Source organism: Eulemur rufifrons, chromosome 8, assembly GCF_041146395.1.
Source record: "Eulemur rufifrons isolate Redbay chromosome 8, OSU_ERuf_1, whole genome shotgun sequence".
Lineage (NCBI taxonomy): Eukaryota > Metazoa > Chordata > Mammalia > Primates > Lemuridae > Eulemur > Eulemur rufifrons.
This window is the reverse complement of record NC_090990.1, coordinates 28,916,919-28,938,479: the sequence shown is the minus strand read 5'-3', so window position 1 is coordinate 28,938,479 and position 21,561 is coordinate 28,916,919. Positions and strand designations below refer to the sequence as shown.

The following is a 21,561-nucleotide window of genomic DNA, read 5'->3' as shown; positions in this document are numbered from 1 at the left end:
CTCTCGAGTGTCCTCATGGTGGCCAAAAGCCACCCTGCAGGCCTACCCATGAGGCTATCAGGAGTAAGAAGGGGGACAGGTGTGAGAGGGCTTCATGACAATTTCTTACTATTGTTCCTTATTTCAGATCCTTTTCCTTCCAACAGTCTATAAGCTGCTTGAGGGCAGGAGCTAGGTTTTGTCTTTATATCCCCTGTGCAAAGTAAGTATTCAAGAAATGTCTGTAGAATAAATAAATGAGCCTAAGATAAATGGAAAATACTCCTCATAGATAAGAAGGTTAACTGTGTCCTGTGAACAACAGGATGGCTATTCACATCAGCTGAAAAGAAAGTTTCACTTACCTTTAAATTCCATTTACATGTTATTTATTCAGCATTCATTCAACAAACATTTATTGAGCACCTACTGAGTGTCTCACCTACTAAGTGCCAGGTTGTCACAATTACAACCTGTTTTTACAGAGATTTTAAGTGCCCTCAGGCACCTGCTTCTTCCTTTTCCCCCTCCTCTCCCCACTTTCTGCCTTTGGTTCTGTTCCCAAAACTGACCTCTGAGAAACCAAGAACCCTTCCTTCTCGTTTCCTCCCACTCCCATGCCATAAAAAGTTTTCTGGCTTCCAGGGAAGAATCTTACAAGATTAAAAAAAGAGGGGGATGGGGAGACCCAAGGGTATGACCAGTCTTAAGATGTGAATCAGTGTTAGCGAGCCCTAAGGAAATTATAGAAAAGTCCAAGTCCTTATGGCAGGCCAGGGAGTGGGTATGGAAAGGGCCCTTTAACGATCCCAGCGACTACATGGAACTCAGAAGCCTTGCTTTTGGCTCATTCCTCTCATTTTCCCAAATGAGATCTTCGGAGACCTGCTCTACAAACTCAGCTCTGTCACCACTGTCAATAGATACATCACCAGAAATGCAACTGGGCCAGACAGGTCCAGCTCTTAAACGATCGCTGCTTTTTTTGGGTCTGAGGCAAAAGAATCCATTAACAATGCCTCCCCTTGACCAGCTTCCCCCATCCTCTGCCAGTGACTCCCGTGTCCCCCAACACCCCTGGGCCCAGAGAGGCATCCCCTTCAGCCTTTGTGACTCACAGCCTTCATCCTGTAGGGCACAGGAGGAGAGGAGATGGGCAAACTTTCTGGTTAGGGATGCATGAGGAAGTCAGGGTAAAATCTAAGCAAGCTTTCCAAAGACCACAGGAGGTGCCAGAACGCGACAGTTATCCTGGTTTAAAGATGGAAACTCAGCCTGAAGATTAGGCAGTCTGCAAATGCTTGCTGCGGTCTGACGTGCACGCATACGTATTAGGCTTCTCTCGGGCACCCTTGAGACTTCCCTTGACTTGCATTTCTTTGTCCCTCAAGAACTAGACGGTAAGAGACACACTTTGAATCCAATCTTCCAACTACCCCCATTTGTCCCCTGGGGTACAGAACAGATATAAAGGGTACGGGGGTGGGTGCCTTTAGCTGAAGCATGAGGTGGCAAGAGAGTTGTGTGGTGCACATTCCTTTTGAGCCAGAAGCCAGTTCCGCCGGTCTCCAACTCAAGCCTCATGTCTCTGGGGCACATACCTGTTGGGCATTGGTGGCAAGTGTCTGGATCTGTCCCTGCACGACTTGGGTGCCTGATACAGGCTGGGCTAAGCGGATATACTGCAGCTGACCAGCATTGAGCTGCACCTAGGGCAGGGGCAGAGACAAAGAGGCCATAAGAGACTGAGCACAATCTCAACCAGCCACATTTTCCATGACCAGAGATGGTGATTGCCCTCTACCCCTTAAACTCTCCAAAGAAGCCTACACTGAAAAAAGTCCCTTTTAAACAGAGGTCAAAACAAGCAAAAACACAAAATCCCCACCCCACAAGACACACAACACAGAAGAGGATATGTTCCGAGTGGACTTTGTGAAAAACTCCCGGAAGATCCTGTCACTTACATGAGAACAGCATGGCTGCATGCTCATCATTCGCTGGCTCTTGGCTGCTTGATTACAGTTTATTTTAGGAACGTACCTCAAAGCCTGTACGACATTATCGGAATGCCTGAACCTTAAGCGTGGACCTCTTCCTCCTCCATCTCCATACTTCTCAATACTGTGAAGAGTTCCCGTGTCCACTGGGAGCCCAAAGCAGATGTCCATCATTCCACGCCAGAGCCCCCGTGCTGCCCAGCCCCATGCTGCACATCCTGGAGCTGGCCTGCTTTACTATCTCTGTCCCCAAGAGCCAGGACCAATGGGGGTCTATTGGACTTTTAGGATCCTTGGTGTTCAGCACTAGCTTCTGGCCAAACAGCTCCCAAGGGGAAGCAGAATCAATAAACCTTTCACAGAAAACCCCATCATGGGAAACCAAAGCTACAAAAGCGCCCTTAGAGTCCCTCATGCTTCCGATTAAATCTCAGATAATACAATAATACCACATGCTGCATTTAATTGTGTACTAAAAGCCTTAACTCAGGCTCTCAACGCTCCAGTGTACCATGGAAGTATTAGTGCTTTGAGCTAGGGATGAAGAGAGGACCAAAGCAGTTACAACGTGAGAGGAACTGCGGCTTGGCAGGGATAATATTAGGTTAGCAGAGGACTGCAGACATTCACACCCTCGATTTAGGGGAATCAAATCAAAGAATTTTAGGGAACATGGGCAGATCTGGCCTGTCTCCATCTGGGGGCCCCAGAAACCACCCTCCCTGGCTACCCAGCCTACCTATGTTGCAAGGGGGAGCTTCTTGAGGCCTATAGGCTAGTCTTGCCTCTTTGCCCTGAAGCAAATTTCCCTCTAGCCTTCAAGAGCTGACTTCATCACAGGAATCTTACTTCTGTGAGGAAAATGCTGATGGGATGAAGCTGTACTTCTCCTGCATGCGGTGTTAAATCAAATTGCTTCTCTGAAAATTCCAACCTCAAAGGATTTAAACTACCAATAAAAAACTGACTCTGAAGTTCTTGGTAGAATATTCCACGTGAGGCAAGATGGAGAAACACAAAATCTAAACCCATTAAGAATCTGGTTCAAAGGAGACAGGGCAAGAATATCGTGACCTGCAGTCATTTCTTTCCTGAGAATATGCCAAGAGGAGCTGCTGGGAAGTTGTGGCGCCAAGCCTGAATTCCCCACCAAATCCTATCACGCAGCTGCTAGGCAATCATGTCAAGTAGCTTGTGGGGATAAGGGCAGTGGGGTGGACACTTGGGAAACCTCATCAGCTGAGAGTGACAATGGCTGGTCCCGTGAGTCACCAGAACTCCAGGCAAGGATCACAGGATCAAAGATTAAAGCCTTGTCCCAGGAGTGGGAGAAGGTGTACTGACAGCCATAGGGATTTAACATTTTCTAGCTGGGAAGAGCTCCTTGCAGAAACCCAAATGTGAGTGAAAAGCTGTGAGCCAAATGGTTCCAAGCTGTTCTTCAACAGAAGCAAGAAGCTTTCCTTTCAGGTTTCGGTTAAGACATCTGGGGAGGCTCCGCCCCTCAGCCTAGGGATTCTCACAGTTTTTTACATTAAATACAGAGCAAATAAGCCCACCCCTTGGGTTTTCTAAAGGAAAGCAAAGTTTCCTTCCTGAAGGTCATCACTATTACAAGCACTCTAATGAGATGCCTGAAGAGTCTAGAAATGCAGACTCCTGAAGAAGGTGTCTGAGACCAGTGAATGAGGTTCACTGGTCTCAGTAAGGTTGATGATGAGGTTGTTGTGAATTCTGCAACAAATCTTCTGGGCTAAAGCTCTGTGCCCCAGAGGCTTAAAGTCTCTGCAAAGAGGGAACTCTTCTCTGGCTTAAATGAACTTGCTTTTGTGCCTTCACATGCAAAAATGAGAACGATTCAAGAGGTCTTAGGGTTGGTGGCTGAAACAATGAGGCAAGACGGAGCTCAGTCACCTGGAATTGATGGGTATCACGTGTACATACGTGAGAGAGAGACACACACCACTGTCCTAAGCTTTCTTTTAGCCTATTACTCTATTAATAAGAACAGTTCCTAAATTGAGCTAAGGATACTTTTCAAGCTTTTCTCAAAGAGGAAGTTAGCCAAGTCCAAATGAGTCCATACCTGCCTACAACAGGAAGGGTAAGGGGCAGGAAATAGAAGGATTGCTCCACTTCACTCACTTTCCAGTTTTTGGTGGCAAAATGACCAATATACAGACAAGTGTTAAGACAAGGATATATTTTACAAAAGAACAAGTACAAGTAAAAAAGCCAACAAATCTAAGAAATGAAATCTCTCAAGGCACACAGGAAGCAGCAGTCCACAGTGAAGGAATGGATGAGTTAAATGAAAGCCAAAAATACACTTTGCTGCAGGCTCCACTGGGAACTGACTCATGAATATGCAACAAGTGTATTTATGGCCTTCCCTGTACACCTCCCTCTTATTCTCTGCTAATCAAAAGACAGGACTGCCTCACAGGGCCTTTGAGCCTTGGCACGGGATGGTGGTTACAATGATTTCTCTGCATAGCTGGAGAGAGGAGAAATAGAGAGGAGCTACCTCACAACGGTGAACCTGAACCTAGGTTAGAGGAAAGCAGGGAGTAAACGTAGTGAAGCAAGTTGTGGTAGTGGAGGTAATAAGAATATGGGTTAAAAACCACACACACACACACACACACACACGTACACACATTATTGTGTGTATGTATATATAAAATCTTTAAGTATTTCCTTTTATAAAGCTGTGAAGAGAGCCATGCAGACTTCCAGGGCAGGGCTTACCGGGATCTGCTGGATCTCTCCTGTGTTAGTGATGATCTGCTGCATCACCTGCATGGTCTGTCCAGTGCCACTCTGGGCCTGTTGGGCTTGACCCTGTGGCTGGGCCTGGACAATCTGCACCTGCTGACCTTCTCCAACCTGCATTGTCACGGGTGTGGTCTAGAAGGAAGAGTCACGAGAAAGGCACATGAGCTCTGGCTCGGAGCCCATAGGATTGCCAAACGGTTAATAATGAGCAGTTAACCAGGAGCAAACCCCCTTCACTAATGCTTAAACTCATCTCACCCTTAATTACAATACTCAACCTACAGAGTCCTCTGGGTTTAGAGCATTACTAAAGTTATTCTCTGAAATGAAAGATGGGAAAGCCAAACAGATTTCTAGGCTCATGGTACAGAGTATCTGCCCGGGCCCTAAACATAAATCTCTACGCCTCAAATGTTGCAACTTTTCACGGCCGGTTCAGTGATGGTAAGGCATCTACAGTACAGAAAAAATCAAAAGCAACCATGACAGTTCACTTGAGAAATGGCCAAAGTCAAGTCTGGAGCAGATGAATTTGGAGGGCAAAACCAAATGGAAAGTGGAGTCAGTAGGAATTTAGCAATTAAGTTCAGGGTCCTGCACTCCTTACACACGTAAGACATTAAAAGCAAAATAAAGCACACGGGCATATCTCTGAAGCTGGCCCTTGTGCAAGGCTTTCACGCCCATCCAGGCAGCAGAGCGGCTCCTGCCCACACTGGGCAGATGGCTGCTCTGGACCACAGCATGGCTTCCCACAGGAGAGTAAATTCCATTAAAACCTAGACTCTTAACTAAGCCTACCTCAGATCAACAGAATTTAATAAAGCAAGAACCGTAACTTTCTAGAGATGGCAGTCTCAGATTTAAGACATTTCTGTCTAACGTATATGGCTTGACAGATCCTGTGTCTCTCACACACACTTAGTGGATTGTAGTCTTATAAAATATACTCTTTTGACAGATGGTAAAGACATGAACTTGTCAAAAGGATTAATCAGTCCCTCAAATCTCTAAACTTCAGCCCTAGATATGACTTTACAGATTACCTAGAGCAGTGAACCCAGCATATCTGGCTGATCTGATGGTAGTGATGGAAGGTGGGTGGAGCCAAGTTTAAAAACTACACTTATACTACCGACCCCTGACCCTGATTTGGACATGATCTCTCCCCACTCTGAATTAAGAATCACCTCAATAAGATGACTCTGGGAGTCTCAATGAATCATGGACTTCAACTGATGCTGCTACTCTGATGTTCTTATTTCAGACTGCCTAGGTCTACTGAACATTACAACTATGCATCTACTGTTACAAGGGAAGGGAATACATTCTGAGAACTATAGATGAGATTCAAGGAATCGCTAGGTAAGGAGAAATTACTATTAGGCCATTAAATATGAAATGTCTGATTTCAAATCAAAAGTGTAGCTTATTATATCTCAAACAAGAAGCAGTACAAAGTATGCGCCTAAGCTACTGACAGTTTTGCTCATGTTAATAGTAGCTTGTTTATGCCAGCAGCAAAGAAACCTAGAGAGCGAGTGGCAATGAAATCGCAAAAGGCGTTTTCAACTGCTTGTTGAGAACTGAATATTTTTCCTTGCAAGAAGTGGTCCAAAGCCTGGAAGAACTGGTAGTTAGTTGGTGCAAGGTCTGGTGAATATGGTGGATGACAGAGACTTTCCAAGTCCAGCCTCTGTAGTTTAAGCAGCATTGTTTGCGCAACATGTGGTCGAATGTTGTCTTCCAAGAGGATTGGCTGGTCTCTACCAACCAATCTCAGCTGCTTAACTGCAAGCATCCTCATCATTTCATCCAACTGGTTGCAGCAGACATCCGCTGTAATTGATTGACCAGGTTTTGTGAAGCTATAGTGGAATAGCAGTGGTGGACCACCAAACACAAACCGTTAGCTTTTTTGATGAATATTCAATTTTGAACTGTGTTTTGGCACTTCATCTTTATTCAACCATTGTGCCAAATGTTTTAGACTGTCATCAAGAATCCATTTTTTATCACATGTCACAATACAGTATAGAAAGGGTTTGTTCACCTTTATGTCGTGACAGCAAAGAAAGGCAAGTTTCCAGACGATTTCTCTTCTGATGCTTGTTTAATTCATGGGGAACCCATCCATCCAGCTTCTTTACCTTGACAATTTGTTTCAAATGGTACAATATTGTTGGAATAGTAACATCAAACCTTGATGCTAATTCACACGTAAGTTGAGATGGATTCGCTTCCACTAACAGCTTTCAGCTCATCATTATCCACTCTTATCTCAGGTCACCCACGTGGCTCATTTTCAAGATTAAAATCACCAGAATGGAACTTCTCAAACCATCCACAGATTGTGCATTTATTGGCCACATCCTTCCCAAACACTGTGTTGATATTTCGAGCTGTCTGCATTGCATTGGTTCCACGACGAAACTCATATTTGAAAATAACACGAATTTTTTACTTATCTGTGGTTTCACAAAAATTGTTCTAAAAATGTTTTTGAAAGATAATCACAAGCTGCAACCTATGTTTGAAAGACTGAGGATGTATCTTCACAATAAGAACAATACAAGAAGCATCAAAGTGAAATGTCAGGGATATCAACTGTCAAACTTAGTACTTAAGGAAATCGGACATTTCATACTTAATAACCTCGTATTACTGTAAACTGGAGGAGGGTAGGGAAAAAGATGAGAAGAGTGTTCTGAGTAAAAAGTACATGCAGTAGGCCAGGACAACAGGAAACATCTCTTCCATTCTTGTGCCGCAATTTTCAACTCAGACTGTCCCCAAACCTCCAGAAATAAGTTTCCAATTTATGACAAAAAACACAGGATTCACTTTACCAAAATATGCATTCCTTACAACTTTGCTTTAATATATATTCTATCCTGCAAAGGATATTTGGACTCAACTTGAAACAGCTATCACTACAGGTCCAGGGAGGTGCGACAGCACGAGGCCACCCTGCAGCAGCAGGACAGCGTAACAATACCAAAGAGATGCTGGGTGGGTCCAACTTCACTGTCCTCACAAGCCTTATCAGCTCCACGCTGAGCAGGTCTGGGTTGGCAGAGAAGAGGACAGATGAAATTCTCGCTGACTAAAAAAAAAACATGCTGCCAACTCATCACTGTACTATATCAACCCAATTTTCCCAAGAGAATTTCCAAGGTATTTCTAAATCACTTTAGGAAAATGAGGGCTTGTGTTAGCATGGCAGCTGTCAAATCACGTATGGTGTGCCCTGCTGTCAGGGCACAACAGCCGTGAGCTTCTTAGGATGATCAGCCAATCAGAGCCAGGCTTGGCAGACTCCCTTTAAGTTCACTCTGTAAAGGGATAAAGCCTTTGGCAGGTAAAGCTCTCACCACTGTAGAGGCACAAGCATTACCCAAAGGTGCCTCAGGCATCATGGTGCAGCAAACCCCTTGAGGCAGGGACTGAGCTACAATCATCTTTGAACCGCCCCCTGCCTAGCAGTGTCTGGCATAGAGCAAGCACTCAATGTTGTTGTATGGATAAATAAATGAGCAGGGGATAAATCCTAAGATCATAATTAATATCTAAATCCACCTCTACCCTAATTTTTTTTTTCTAGGCAAACTCAGCTCCCTACTGGAAGACACAGGCTATCCAGGATGTGTCCCTTGTCTATCTGTTCAGACTTGCCTATTATGTTCCCCTATGCCGGCTCTATTTTCCTAACACTCCCTAGAACTGTTTCCCACTGCTAAGTCTTTGCTTGTGCCATGCCCTCTACTGGCAATATCATCCTTTCACGCTTTATTTGATTATCTTCCATTGTTCCCTCTAAGACTCATTCCTTTCAGGAACATTCTCTGACCACCTCCTCTTCTACCACCTCCCTCACATCTTTGTTAGGTTCTCCTTTTGATGTGCTCCCCTTAACTCCCTGTACATCCCTAACTCCCTGTACATAATCCTAAGAATGCCTTACGCTTCCCACTTGGTGGTATAACCTTTAAGTATTTGTGCCCCCAACTAGATTCTGAATTCCTTGAAAATAAGGACTGTTTTATTCATGTTTGTATCCCCAATACATAGCACAGGACTTCACAGGACTTTACCCATAGAGGATGCTCAATGTTTGATGAACAAATAAATTAACAGTCGACAGAGAATTTAGATTCAGAGCTCACAGTACATAGTTCTCTGCAGCCTCTCATGACCCCCCAAAAACATGAATGTTATCACTCTCACAACACGACTAGCGGGGAAAGAAAGAATCCTCTCTACTATGGTACAAAGAGAAGGTTACCTGACACAGATATGATGGAAAGGAGAAATGACACAGAGGAGAGAGGTGTGCAAGCTGGCAATGACACCCAATTTCCCCTTAATTGAACAAATTACAATTTTGGCCTAGATATGGACAGCAGGTAAGCGTCCACTTAAAACACCTCATACAGAGATCCCACTACTCTTCATGGGGGCATTATAGAGATTTTGTTTTCCTTCTATAATTTCTGAGTTCAAAGGGACCCTAGAGAACATCTTGTTCACTACATTGTCCTTAACTGACCTATTAGGAAAACAGGGGCCAGAGAAATTAAGGTGACACTTCACCTCAACAGCTGAATTGGGGGAAAAGCTCAGCTTTCCAGACTTCAATTTCCATACTCTGCAATGATTTGGCTGCCCCTCTGACCTAGTCAAGCTTTCCCCACCCCAAACCTAGGAGGTGGTCTCTTGCTGGGTGGGCATCCTCTGCAGCCCACAGACCTGGCCCTGCTGAGGCTGCGCGATGATGATCTGCCCAGGCTGGATGGTGGTTGTGGAGCTGGTGGTCTGCTGGCCTTGCTGCTGCCCCTGGACCTGGACGGCAGTGGGCTGCTGAGCCAGCGTGAAGTAGTACTGGACGGGCTCGGCAGGGGTTACAGACTGGCGCACCTCCTCCTGTGGGGTGGAAGGAGAGACAGGTAAGAGAAAAAGAACCGACTCAGCAGCCGCCACAGTGAATTTCCACTCTTCCCCCAAGCAGGCCATGTGCAGTTGCCTGCTGAATGCTGAGCTCTCCACATCTGAAGCCAAAGGAGAGTGGAATTCGAAGAGACCAGTTGTGCTAAATCAAACTAAAAATAACAGATTCTTCTATAAGCTTCACAAAACATACAGCCAATTTTCTCAAGTACTGAGTAATCACCCTTTGCGTGATGAGTTGCAAACGGGCAAATAATTATCGTAACTAAAAACCACGCACCAGCAGTGCCTGTCCGTAAATGCTGTCAAGGTCTGTGATCCGAGAACAGTGCTAATTGCAAGCATTGGGAAGATGCTACCCAAACATCATGCCTCTCAGGCCAGCTCCCAATCTCTCAAACAGGCAGCACTCTTCTTATTTTATACCCACCACCTCAGGAGGGGGCAGAACAGGTTAAAGGGAAACAGGACTTTTCCTGGGCTGGAATTTCACAATCAAATGTCAGGATTGAGAGCACTGGTAGGCAAGTACCCAGCTTTTCACAAGCACATCGAAAGCTCTGTGGTCACTGATGAAATGTCTATCCAGTGTCACATCTGGTTCTGGTTGTACTTAGCCACAGAAGCGCAACCCAGGGGGCCTGATGGACAGCTCTCCACTGGGGTACTGCCTTCGCTGACTAGGGAGGTCGCGTTCTGTCCGATCTGCCGAGTAAAGAGACTGCTCCTTCTTCAGCTGATGTTTTCCATGGCAGAAGGAGTAAACAACCCTCTCCCAGCCACCTTGAGCTCACAGCTGAGAGTGTAGGATGTTTACACACACTACAGCATGGTTACAGTCCACAGGGTCTGGGGTTGGTCGGCCCCTGACCACTGACACAGAGATCGACGTCTGATCCGGAGTGACCTGTGACACATGGTGGCCCTGCCTGGGACAACAAAAACAACAAAAACATACAAACACTTTGGGCCAGCTAAGTAAAAATATTAGCTACATTTTCTCACTTCTTTGTTTTGGGCAGTTAGCCAGGTTCCAGAAAAGAGGAAAAGACACTTATTCAAGGTACAGAGAGATCCTGTGGCCTGCTTCAAAGCTCCCCAAAGTGACATTTACAAAGTTGGTACTGAGTCCAGGCCCTCACTAGGTTAGGTGCCCCGAACTGTGCTTCCATAGTACTGTCCTCATTACACTTTTCTGTACTGGCATGTCAAATTAACTGCCTGGCCTGCTAAAACATAAACCCCATCTCTCTCTTGCCCCCAACCATCCCCACTGCTCCCATGTTGGCACTCAGTAAGTGCCTCTTGAATGATGTATGGATTGAGATAGACAGGCAGACAGAGGCTGGGAAGTACTTATCTGAATCCAAGTTGGTGGTATGATAAAGTCTCTTGAAGCCAACAGTTGTTACCAATATGAAAGAGTCCTAAATTCTCTTTTGCTACGCTTCTAGGATTCTGTGGCCATAGTGTGGGGAGAAGCTGGTTTCCCCTGCGAATGGGGCTGGGTATTCTTTTGTTTGCCTGGTGACTGGGGGCCAAGATACTAAAACTAGTACTGTTAATACCTAGTCTCTGAGAAATGTGGGTCTCTGCATGACAAGGTTTCCTGATGGTCATCCACCCAGCCTAGGGAGATACTTCTAACATTCTAGGTTTCTAAGCAAGTCCTTAAACATAAATCAACCTTCTAGGTTAATATATTCTGTGCGTCAGACCCAAACAGTTTTAACCTTCAACATGATTATGCTGAGGCAAAAGAAAAAGGAAATTCCCTTTTATTTTCATCTAGGTCTCAATTTCCAGAACAATTTAAAAGTGACAATGTCAACTCCATTTCAACTCCAGCTTTTCAGTATTTATATGCATAAAGGTCAGCCTAGCAACTAGGTCTTGGCTATGGCAGGGATAAAATACTGATACCCTTTTCAGCCAAGAAGCAGAGGCCACCTGCACTTTGCAAAGCTGTTGAAACAGATTCAATGTATTTATTTCCCACTGAGTTCTCCTTCTTATTTTATAAAAAGCACAAATTACTAAAGTCCAGACCTAACTTGGAAAAGCTCTTGGGTAATGAGAGGGTATAGAGGACCGAGAGCCCCAGAACCACTTGTAGGCAATCAGGGAGCAGGGAGTCACTGGCATTTCCTAGCCCTGACCAGTGACTGTTCTGTCTCCAGTTATCCCTGACTAAAGCTGATCTAGCGTTGAATGTGGTCTTTTTGCCAGACAAAAAGCAAATCCTTTAAATACCCCTCCCAGAAGTCAAAATACCCCTTGCCAAAAGCTGTGAGAGCAGGTAAAGAGCTCCTTCCACACTGCTTACTATATCCTCTTAGATTGTGTGTTACCTAGGCAGCGTCTAGGACACTGCAAATATCAAGTAGTGGCACCTACGTTAGTGTTTTTAGGACAAGATATGGCTGCTGTCAAACCACTGGAATAGAAGGAGGCATATCTAAGGCTCTTCTGCAATATGAAGACTCATTATTCTGCCAATGGAAGTCAAGCCAGTAAGGGAATGATGCTTGGTTTAGAAACGGGTAAAAAGATAATGACATTTCAATGGGCAGGAACTTTCAACTCATAGCTTTAGTGGGGCAGAAGTCAGGCCTCAATTATCTTCTATTTTCAAATGATCTTTACTTATTACTTCCCTGAAGAATAAGAGAAATTCCCAAGCATCTCTGAGAAGTCAAGAGCCTTAGACCCACAACTCAATATTTCTGACTAGTTCCTCTTCCCATCAGTGGGAGATCACCCCAAGTGCTAGAACACTCCCTTAAGGACCGGATCAATCCAGAATGGGGCACTTGCTTGACTTTAGCAGTGGCCTCCCCAACCAGAGGGCTTGCTTTTGCAATCTTTTCAGAAGCTGAGACTGACAAACAGTGCCAGAGAATGAGCAGCATCACATCCCAGAGCCATCACCATAGTGTTGTGCAGCCAGCCACAAGAAAAAAAAAGTGCATTTGCTTCAGTAGCAAGAGTGAACTGCTGCCTCCTTCAGAAAGGGTGAGTTTTGGAGAGTAGGCGCTTTCAAAGGACTTTAGGAGGTGCCAGCCAATTTGTAGCTTGGGAAAACTTCATGTCTACAGAGGATTGAAAATGCTATCTTAGAATTTCAGGCTGGCTTGCAGCAATCTCAACCTTTCAAAGGCCAAGCAGCAGCTGTCCCGAATAGGATGCCAATCAATGGCTTGAACACCTACAAGGAACTAAATCCAGGCAGCAAGAAGCTGTTTCAGCTAGACACTTTAAAGGAGATGGATCACAGCATTTCGAGTCCAGCTAGGATGGAACAAGGAGCTGTCTGACACGCTGAGAGAGCCAGAGGCACCAAGGAATTTGGAGGAAGTGATAGGATGTGACCCTTCTCTCCAGCCAGTCTATTCAGCCCACAGAGAACAAGGAGGTAGCACAATGAGAGTGAGCAAAGCCTGATTTCATTAGAGAACTCACCATCTTGTTTTTAAAGGGGACTTCTGATAGACACAAGGAGAAAAAAAATTCCACCAAGGAAAGCAGGTGTATGATACTGTTTCTTCTGAAGGAAGAGAAGTGGTCTGAGTTCTTGTGGTTGTGACTTCTCAGAGAGGAGGGAAGTACCCCAAGAGGAGAAACTGAGCCTATGGGCATGAACCTGTAATGTTTCAAAGCCAATGCGCAGCTGGGGACGACCGTGGCAGCCTGCCGCTGTAAACATCCGACTGAAAGCTCCTCTGAACACCTTACAGCTTCCAGTCAAGGATGTTTACAGTAGCAAAGACTGCCCAGAAAGAACGGAGACGCAGTGAGGCACACTCTGCTCTACTAAGGAGGTGACAAAGGGCTTGCTAATCCAAAGGCCCGCATACAGGGTCAGAATTATAAATGCTGATTAGAATGCCCAGTTCTCCTACACTTTCTCTGACTCTTATTAATATGGACCAGCATCGGAAGAATGGGAATCACTGAATGACTCTGTTTCCAAGGATAATATACTAAGAAATAATTCATTAAAAACACTTAAAAATTTATTAGCAAAGTAAAGCAAGCAGAACAAGGCACAGCTTTGCTCCTGTCAGATTCTGTCACTATTTCCCAAGTGTCTCTACTACACCTAGTGAGTTGTGCGATCTGCGTGCTTAAAACAATGAGCTATTATACAGGATTGGGGTTTATTTACAATCACAACCGAGGGCTATATGCACTCAAGGTGCTGAAAAAACAATTGGTTTGGCAAGGGGAAGGCAGAAGAGAGGAGAAGGGTGACATTCATTTTTTCTTGTGATTGCTTAGAAGACAGTTTAAGTAGTGGTTCTCAAATCTGGTTGCACATTAAAAGCATCTGGGGAGTTTTTATTGGAAAGTACTGATTCCTGGGCCCCATCATCACAGATTCTGATTCAGCTGAAGTGGGTAGAGCCTGGGCACTGATATTTTTTTAAACCTCAACAGGTGATTCTAGTGTGCAGCCAGGGCACTATATACAGAAACGCAACACAGAATAAGACAAAACTAAGTTCATTCACTCCAAATACCACTCTAGACCCAGAGAAGCTGTTTCTTAAAAATCTAAAATCCATAACTTGCTGGGAATATTCTCCCATCCTAGATGAAGAATTCTGATAGACTTCCTAAGAGACTTTGGAATGAACTTCACTTTACCATTTGTAACTAAGTTTTTAATTTTCATTTTGTCTATTTTCACTGAAGTATATCAGAGGCACTGAGTTAAAAGTATCCAAAATGAGGAACAGAAGGCGATGTTAAGGATGAATCTGGTCTAGAGAAGAGGAGCAAAAGGAAACAGCATATGACTTGTGCTGAGAGAGGAGAAGGAGCATATCTGACACCACGTGCAAAGAGCTCTCAGTCAGCAGCAACAGCAGTGCCCTCCCGGCTCACCTGACGCTTTGGAGGTTTCAGTTCATCTCTTGGAACAATATCGATGAGAAAGTCAAACTGATCAAATTTTGTAATTGCCATGGCGATATCATTCCTCTGTAACAAAGAAAAGCAGAGTGAAAAATTAGCCTGGGGAGAAACTAGTTCACCTGGCTTTACACCTTCCAAGTAAGATAAGATGACAACTTTTAAGCCAAACTAATACTCATGGCCAAGTCTATAGCTGAAATAAGTACAACCAAACTCTCATAAACTTCAAATGATCAGACTTAGTGGACAAATACCAACGAAGAAGAGATACAGTAACTCATGCTTTAAAACAGGATGTTTGAGCCTCCAACCACTATTATTCTCACTTGATCCTGTCCCACCCAAGGCCCTACCCACTAATGTCAAATTATCATCCTTCAGCTAAATTAATGCAAATCTAGCAATCTCAACACAGACAGGTTTCTGGTTATTATGTGGTTAACAAAGCTAGGCATCATTCAATCTTACCACCTTTTTTAGGCCATAAATAATAGTTTGTCTCTGGTTCACAAGTAGTAATAATGTATTTTGAATTTCTTAGATGAAATCCTAATTCAATAATTTTTTGCAACATTTTCTAGTCACTGGATCTATATATGTTAAATAGTTCCCACAAAGCTATGATTTTTATTTTGGATTTTTACTGCAATTCAAAATTGTAATGATAAATCCATGGCTTAAATGTGGTTTCACGTGATATGAATATTAGAAGTCTGAAGTTCCTAGAACAGAGGCTGGGGTGGGTAGAGAACACAGGAGTCACATGACTAATGATACCGAAACCAAGGCTCTAATGGGGTTTTCTCTCCAAGTGTGCCACTCCTTTTCTTTCAGTGAGAAAATTAGAAGATTTTTAATAAAAACCAACACCTTATGTATAGTTAAGATTTTTGTAATTTACTGAAAATTTCAAAGAAAAAGAAAAACAGGAAAAAGTATTGAATTCTAGCAAATGATCTGCATGTTGAAGAATTTAGAGGAAAGTAAACTTTGAAATGCACTTAAAAATAAATGACTTCGCCAGTTGTGGTGGCACTACTCTGGAAGCTGAGCTGGGGAGACTGCTTGAGCCCAGGAGTTCAAGGCTGCAGTGAACTATGATCATGCCACTGCACTCTAGCCTGGGTGACAGAATGAGACCCTGTCTCTAAAAAAAAAAATTTTTTTTTAAAAAGAGAAAAAATAGAAAAAAATAGATGACTTGAAGGGTGGATAGAGGGATAAATATGACAATAAAACAAAATGAAAATTAAACAAATAAAGCATAGTAAAATGTTAATGGTAAAATCTAGGTGGTAAGTATACAGGTATTCACTGTAAACTTTATTTATGCTTGAAATTTTTCATAAAATGCTGGGGGAAAAGTCAACACACTAACAGAAATCCTTGGCAACCTCTATATACCACACCTTAAGAGAAGGTGACTCATCAAGCAAAACAGGAGAGGATGGAAATTTTCTGTTTTTTCCTTCCCTTGTATCTGTGATGGCCCCAAGCCACTGAAATGCAAAACTCTAGTCTACCCTTCTTGCCAACCACCAGCTTGACAATAAACCCTCCCAAGTGAAGCAGGGCACATCTTAAGACTGCCAGGACTCACTTAAGAGAGCCATATTTTTTTTATAATGTCACCTACTTAAATCTATCTAAATGGCTTATCTATGGGTAGAATGTGGGGGAAAATATTATAATCACTTCCAAACAATGAAATGTTCTAGAGCATTTTGGAAACATAGATACACTTAAATTGGTCTTTCTAAAATCTTAAATTTGCCTTTAATGCTAATAATACTTTATTGAGTTATTATTCATCTTCAGTAAATACAGAAATCTTTTTTTTTTTTTTTTTTTGGAGACAGAGTTTCGCTCTTTTGCCCTGGCTAGAGTGCTGTGGCATCAGCCTAGCTCACAGCAACCTCAAATTCCTGGGCTTAAGCAATCCTACTGCCTCAGCCTCCCGAGTCGCTGGGACTACAGGCACGTGCCACCATGCCCGGCTAATTTTTTCTATATATTTTTAGTTGTCCAGATAATTTATTTCTATTTTTTAGTAGAGACGGGAGTCTCACTCTTGCTCAGGTTGGTCTCGAACTCCTGACCTCGAGCGATCCTCCCGCCTCAGCCTTCCAGAGTGCTAGGATTACAGGCGTGAGCCACCGCGCCCAGCCTAATACAGAAATCTTAGTAACAGTTTGATGGATTTTGACAAACCCAGGTAGATAACACCTAGATAAGAAAACAGAAAGTTCCCTATAACCTATTCCAGTTAATACCCTCCCCTGCCCCAAATCCTGCTAAATTTGAGGCAACCACAATTCTGATTTCTATCACTATAGATGGTGACAGTATAAGGTATCATACACTGTATAATTTTTTCCTCTGGTTTCTTTTAACATACTATCTTTGATATTCATCCATGTTGTATGAAGCAATAGTTTCTTTTTATTGCTGAATAGTAATCCATTTTATGAATATATCAGAATTTATTTATATTTAGGTAATTAAATATGAAATGTCTGATTTCCTTGAGTACTAAGTTTGACAGTTGGTATCGCTGACATTTCACTTTGACTTTTTTTTTTTTGAGACAGAGTCTCATTCTCTTGCCTGGGCTAGAGTGCCGTGGCGTCAGCCTAGCTCATAGCAACCTCAGACCGCTGAGCTCAAGCAATCCTCCTGCCTTGGCCTCCCAGAGTGCTAGGATTACAGGTGTGAGCCACCGCGCCCAGCTGACACTTGTTTTATTTTTATGCTGAAGGTACATCCTCAGTCTTTCAAATGTATGTTGTGGCTTGTGATTATCTTTCTAATTTTTTTTAAAGCAATATTTGTGAAACCATGGATAAGTCAAAAATTCATGTTATTTTTTAATGTGTGTTCTGTCATGGAACCAATGTAACGCAGACAGCTTGAAATATCCACAAAGTGTGTGGGAAGGATGTGGCTAATGAACATACAGTATATGATGGTTTGAGAAGTTCCGTTCTGGTGATTTTAATCTTGAAAATGAGCCACGTGGGCAACCTGAGACCAAGGTAGATAATGACGAGCTGAAAGCTATAGTGGAAGCGAATCCACCTCAACCTACGAGTGAATTAGCAGCAAGGTTTGACGTTACTATTCCAACAATATTGGACGATCAGAAACAAATCGGCAAGGTAAAGCAGCTGGATAGAGGGTACTGCATGAATTAAACAAACATCAGAAGAGAAATTGTCTCAAAGCTTGACTTTCTTTGCTGTCACGACATAAAGGTGAACCATTTCTACACTGTAGACGTGTGATGAAAAATGGATTCTTTTTGACAATTTCAAGCGTTTGGCACAATGGATGGATAAAGATGAAGTGCTGAAACACAGTCTAAAATCGAAAATTCATCAAAAAAAGCTAACAGTGTCTGTTTGGTGGTCCAGCACTGCCATTATTCACTATAGCCTCATGAAACCTGGTCAATCGATTACAGCAGATGTCTACTGCAATCAGTTGGATGAAATGATGAGGATGCTTGCGATTAAGCAGCTGAGATTGGTCAACAGAGACAGGCCAATCCTCTTGGAAGAAAACGCTCGACCACATGTTGTGCAAACAATGCTGCTCAAACTACACAGGCTGGACTTGGAAATTCTCTGTCATCCACCGTATTCACCAGACCTTGCACCCACTGACTACCACTTCTTCCAGGCTTTGGACCACTTCTTGCAAGGAAAAATATTCAATTCTCAACAAGCAGTTGAAAACGCCTTTTGCGATTTCATTGCCATTCGCTCTCTAGGCTTCTTCACTGTTGGCATAAACAAGCTACTATTAACATGGCAAAACTGTGTCAATAGTTAACACATACTTAGATTGTATTGCTTCTTGTTTGAGATATAATAAGCTACACTTTTGATTCGAAATCAGACATTTCATATTTAAAGTCCCAATATATTCCTGTATTGACGGCTACTTGTTTTCAATTTTTAGCTAGTATAAATAAGGTTATTATGAATATTTTTATATAAGAATGTCCACATTTCTTTTGGGTGCATACCTAGGAGTCATAAAGTAGGAATCAACTTTATCAGAAAGTCCCAAATAATTTTTCAAAGTAATTGTACCACTATACATTCTAACCAGCAATAAATAAGTTTCAGACAATCCACTGCCTCATCAACACTTGGTATTGTTAGTCTTTTTATTTTAGCCATTTTAATGGGTGTAAACCAATATCTCATTATGGTTTTAATTTGTATTTCTTAGATGACTAATGATGCTGCATACCTTCTCATAGGCTTATTGGTCATTTGTGTTATCTTCTTTCTTGAAAGGCTATTCGAGGCGGGGCGCGGTGGCTCACGCCTGTAATCCTAGCACTCTGGGAGGCCGAGGCGGGTGGATCGCTCAAGGTCAGGAGTTCGAGACCAGCCTGAGCAAGAGCGAGACCCCGTCTCTACTAAAAATGGAAAGAAATTATATGGACAACTAAAATATATATATACAAAAAAAAAAAAAATTAGCCGGGCATGGTGGCACATGCCTGTAGTCCCAGCTACTCGGGAGGCTGAGGCAGTAGGATCGCTTAAGCCCAGGAGTTTGAGGTTGCTGTGAGCTAGACTGACGCCACGGCACTCACTCTAGCCCGGGCAACAGAGCGAGACTCTGTCTCAAAAAAAAAAAAAAAAAAAAAAAAAGAAAGGCTATTCAAGTGTTTTGCCCATTTTATTTTTTAATTTGAATTGATCTTGAAGGTAACTTTAATTAGATCTCTCTAGATCCACAGACTTACTGCACAGCAACATAAATTAAATTTGTGACTTCAAAATGCACCATCATTCAATAGAGTTCAATATTTTTCCCTTTTTTTCTTGCTTTAAAATTTTCATATAGTAACGTCCATGAATCTTTATGATGCAATAGCTAGCTACACTGGAATGCAGGCTCCTCAAGCATAGGGATTTTTGTCTGTTTTGTGTGTTGTCAACCCAGAGAGCCTAGAACAGTGCCTGGCACATTGAGAGTGTTCAATAAACATTTGTAAAATAAATGAATAAGCACGTTCATTTTTTAATTCTGTAGGTAAAGGGAAACAAGCGGAGTAAACATAATTTACTTTCTTAGCTTTGTTGTTAAAATACTATCCCTGTTTTGTATCTGTCACACCCTTCCCTCTTATACCTGGGAGACCTTTTCTCCAACAGTAGGGCCTGGTTGTTTGGGCAAGAGTTTCCAGAGCCAATGACCAAGGGTTCTACATATAATATGAATGTTGATTTGCTGGATTAAAAAACCAAAAAAACAAAAAAGAAGAAGAAAAGGATTCCCAGGAAGGCAGACAAGGAACAAAAAGGCTAATGAAATTAGTGAGATTGCTGATTCTTCCTGGGATTGTCCTTTCCTAGAATCTCTCAAGGCTCCAACCAGAAGTTAACATCTAGAAACAGGTAAATACTCTATTACTTGAGACTCTGTTTATAGTAAAGGCTCCTCAAGTGAAGAGAGTTTAGTCACTGAGCTGTGAAAACCATGAGAGAATTGGAAATTAAGATTCTTGGTGGGGAAATACTATCACCATGACTATAAGGTATGTCTGCCTCCCAACAGTGGAGATGCCAATTACATGTCAGCTTGATAGAGGCATAAGGAAGAACAATCTTTGGTCCAAAGCCACACAAGACAAGCAGCTAAAGGCACTGCTTGCCCCAGTTTTCCCAACATAAATCTGCAATATTACCTGTAGAGTCCGGCGCTTGTTATCCTCTGTGTGAATCCAGGCTCGAAGAGTCAACTCTGTGATAAAAATCTGGGCTGCCTTGGCAAAGAGCACAGGGGCTTCTGCACTGATCATCTGCAACAGATGTAGGCCCTCCCTGTCAGTCACCAGCATGTCATTCAAACCAGTCAATTTGTTTCTTGCCTCATGCCTGCCACGGGACTATGGGGCAAGGGTCAGAAAATGAGATGGTGGTGGTCTTAAGAGATTCCAAGGCAAAAGAAATCCATAAGTAAAGGAATAAATCAGGTAACAGAGAGAAAGAATACTTACTTATCTGGCACCTACCACATGCCAGGCCCCGCGCAAGGCACTTTCTTATACTCATCATAGCCTTTCAAAGAAACTGGGGTTTACAAGAGGTGAAGTGACTTGCCCATGGCCATAGAGTCAGTAAGTGGCAGGGTTTCAGTTCTAATCCAAGGAGGGACAATATGAGGAAAGATAATGGGCTTGGGAGCCAATAGATTTAGGTAAAACCTCAAGCTTCCCTTCCTTTTGGGATTTATTTTTCACATACTGAAAAAGAAAACAATCTTTCAGTTTTATTGTGGGAATCATATGAGATAATCTATGTAACCAGCACAGGGCCTGGCACATAGTAAGTGCTCAAGCAATGTAAGCTGCATCGATGTGTCTGGCTTCGAAGTTCAAGCTCTTGGTCAAACAAGGCTCTAAACCTTTGGTGAGGTGGTCTGTGCAGGCTAGAGCCACAGGAAGAGCTCTGGAGTTAAAGAAGCAGTAGATGAGAATTGGCATCTTGGTTCTATCAGCTGGGGTGCATCATTAACCTCTTTGTGTTTATTTCTGTATCTGTAAAATGGAACTAACAATTCTTATCCTATCAAGTCTCACTGTGACAAGGAAAGGAGCTAATAAAAGAGAAAACTGCTGCAAACCGATAGCTTTCTGTGCAAATACAACAGACTATTAATTTTGCGTGGTGAAGAGACAGAGTTGCTCTTTCCCTGAGATTTATAAAGGGAAAGGAGGAATACAGAAATGGCCAACCCCAAGTAAACCCTCTTATAAGTATAATTCATATAAAAGAAACTCACAGATCAAAAGGTTAGAAAAGGTACAATATCATCAAAAATGTCTTATAGCTCAGATCAACAAACTATTGATTGTAATAAGATGCCAAGATGATGGCATTGTCCTGTTGATTTGATGATACATGATTACACT

The 21,561-nt window shown here is 42.8% G+C and overlaps 1 protein-coding gene across 6 annotated transcripts in view; it reads right to left on the bottom strand.

Moving 5' to 3' along the window:
- The window catches only part of NFYC (nuclear transcription factor Y subunit gamma), a 73,249-nt gene that overhangs the window by 3,390 nt on the left and 48,298 nt on the right, over window positions 1-21,561 (bottom strand). For 5 of the 6 annotated variants that reach the window (XM_069479793.1, XM_069479795.1, XM_069479792.1 and 2 more), the window contains exons 4-8: window positions 20,335-20,448; window positions 14,595-14,690; window positions 9,507-9,680; window positions 4,731-4,889; window positions 1,581-1,688 (exon numbers count right to left, since the gene is read on the bottom strand). In XM_069479793.1, coding sequence (XP_069335894.1) covers window positions 1,581-1,688; window positions 4,731-4,889; window positions 9,507-9,680; window positions 14,595-14,690; window positions 20,335-20,448 — 651 coding nt within the window. The remainder of the gene's footprint in view (window positions 1-1,580; window positions 1,689-4,730; window positions 4,890-9,506; window positions 9,681-14,594; window positions 14,691-20,334; window positions 20,449-21,561) is intronic. The other variant, XM_069479796.1, reaches the window with a different exon arrangement.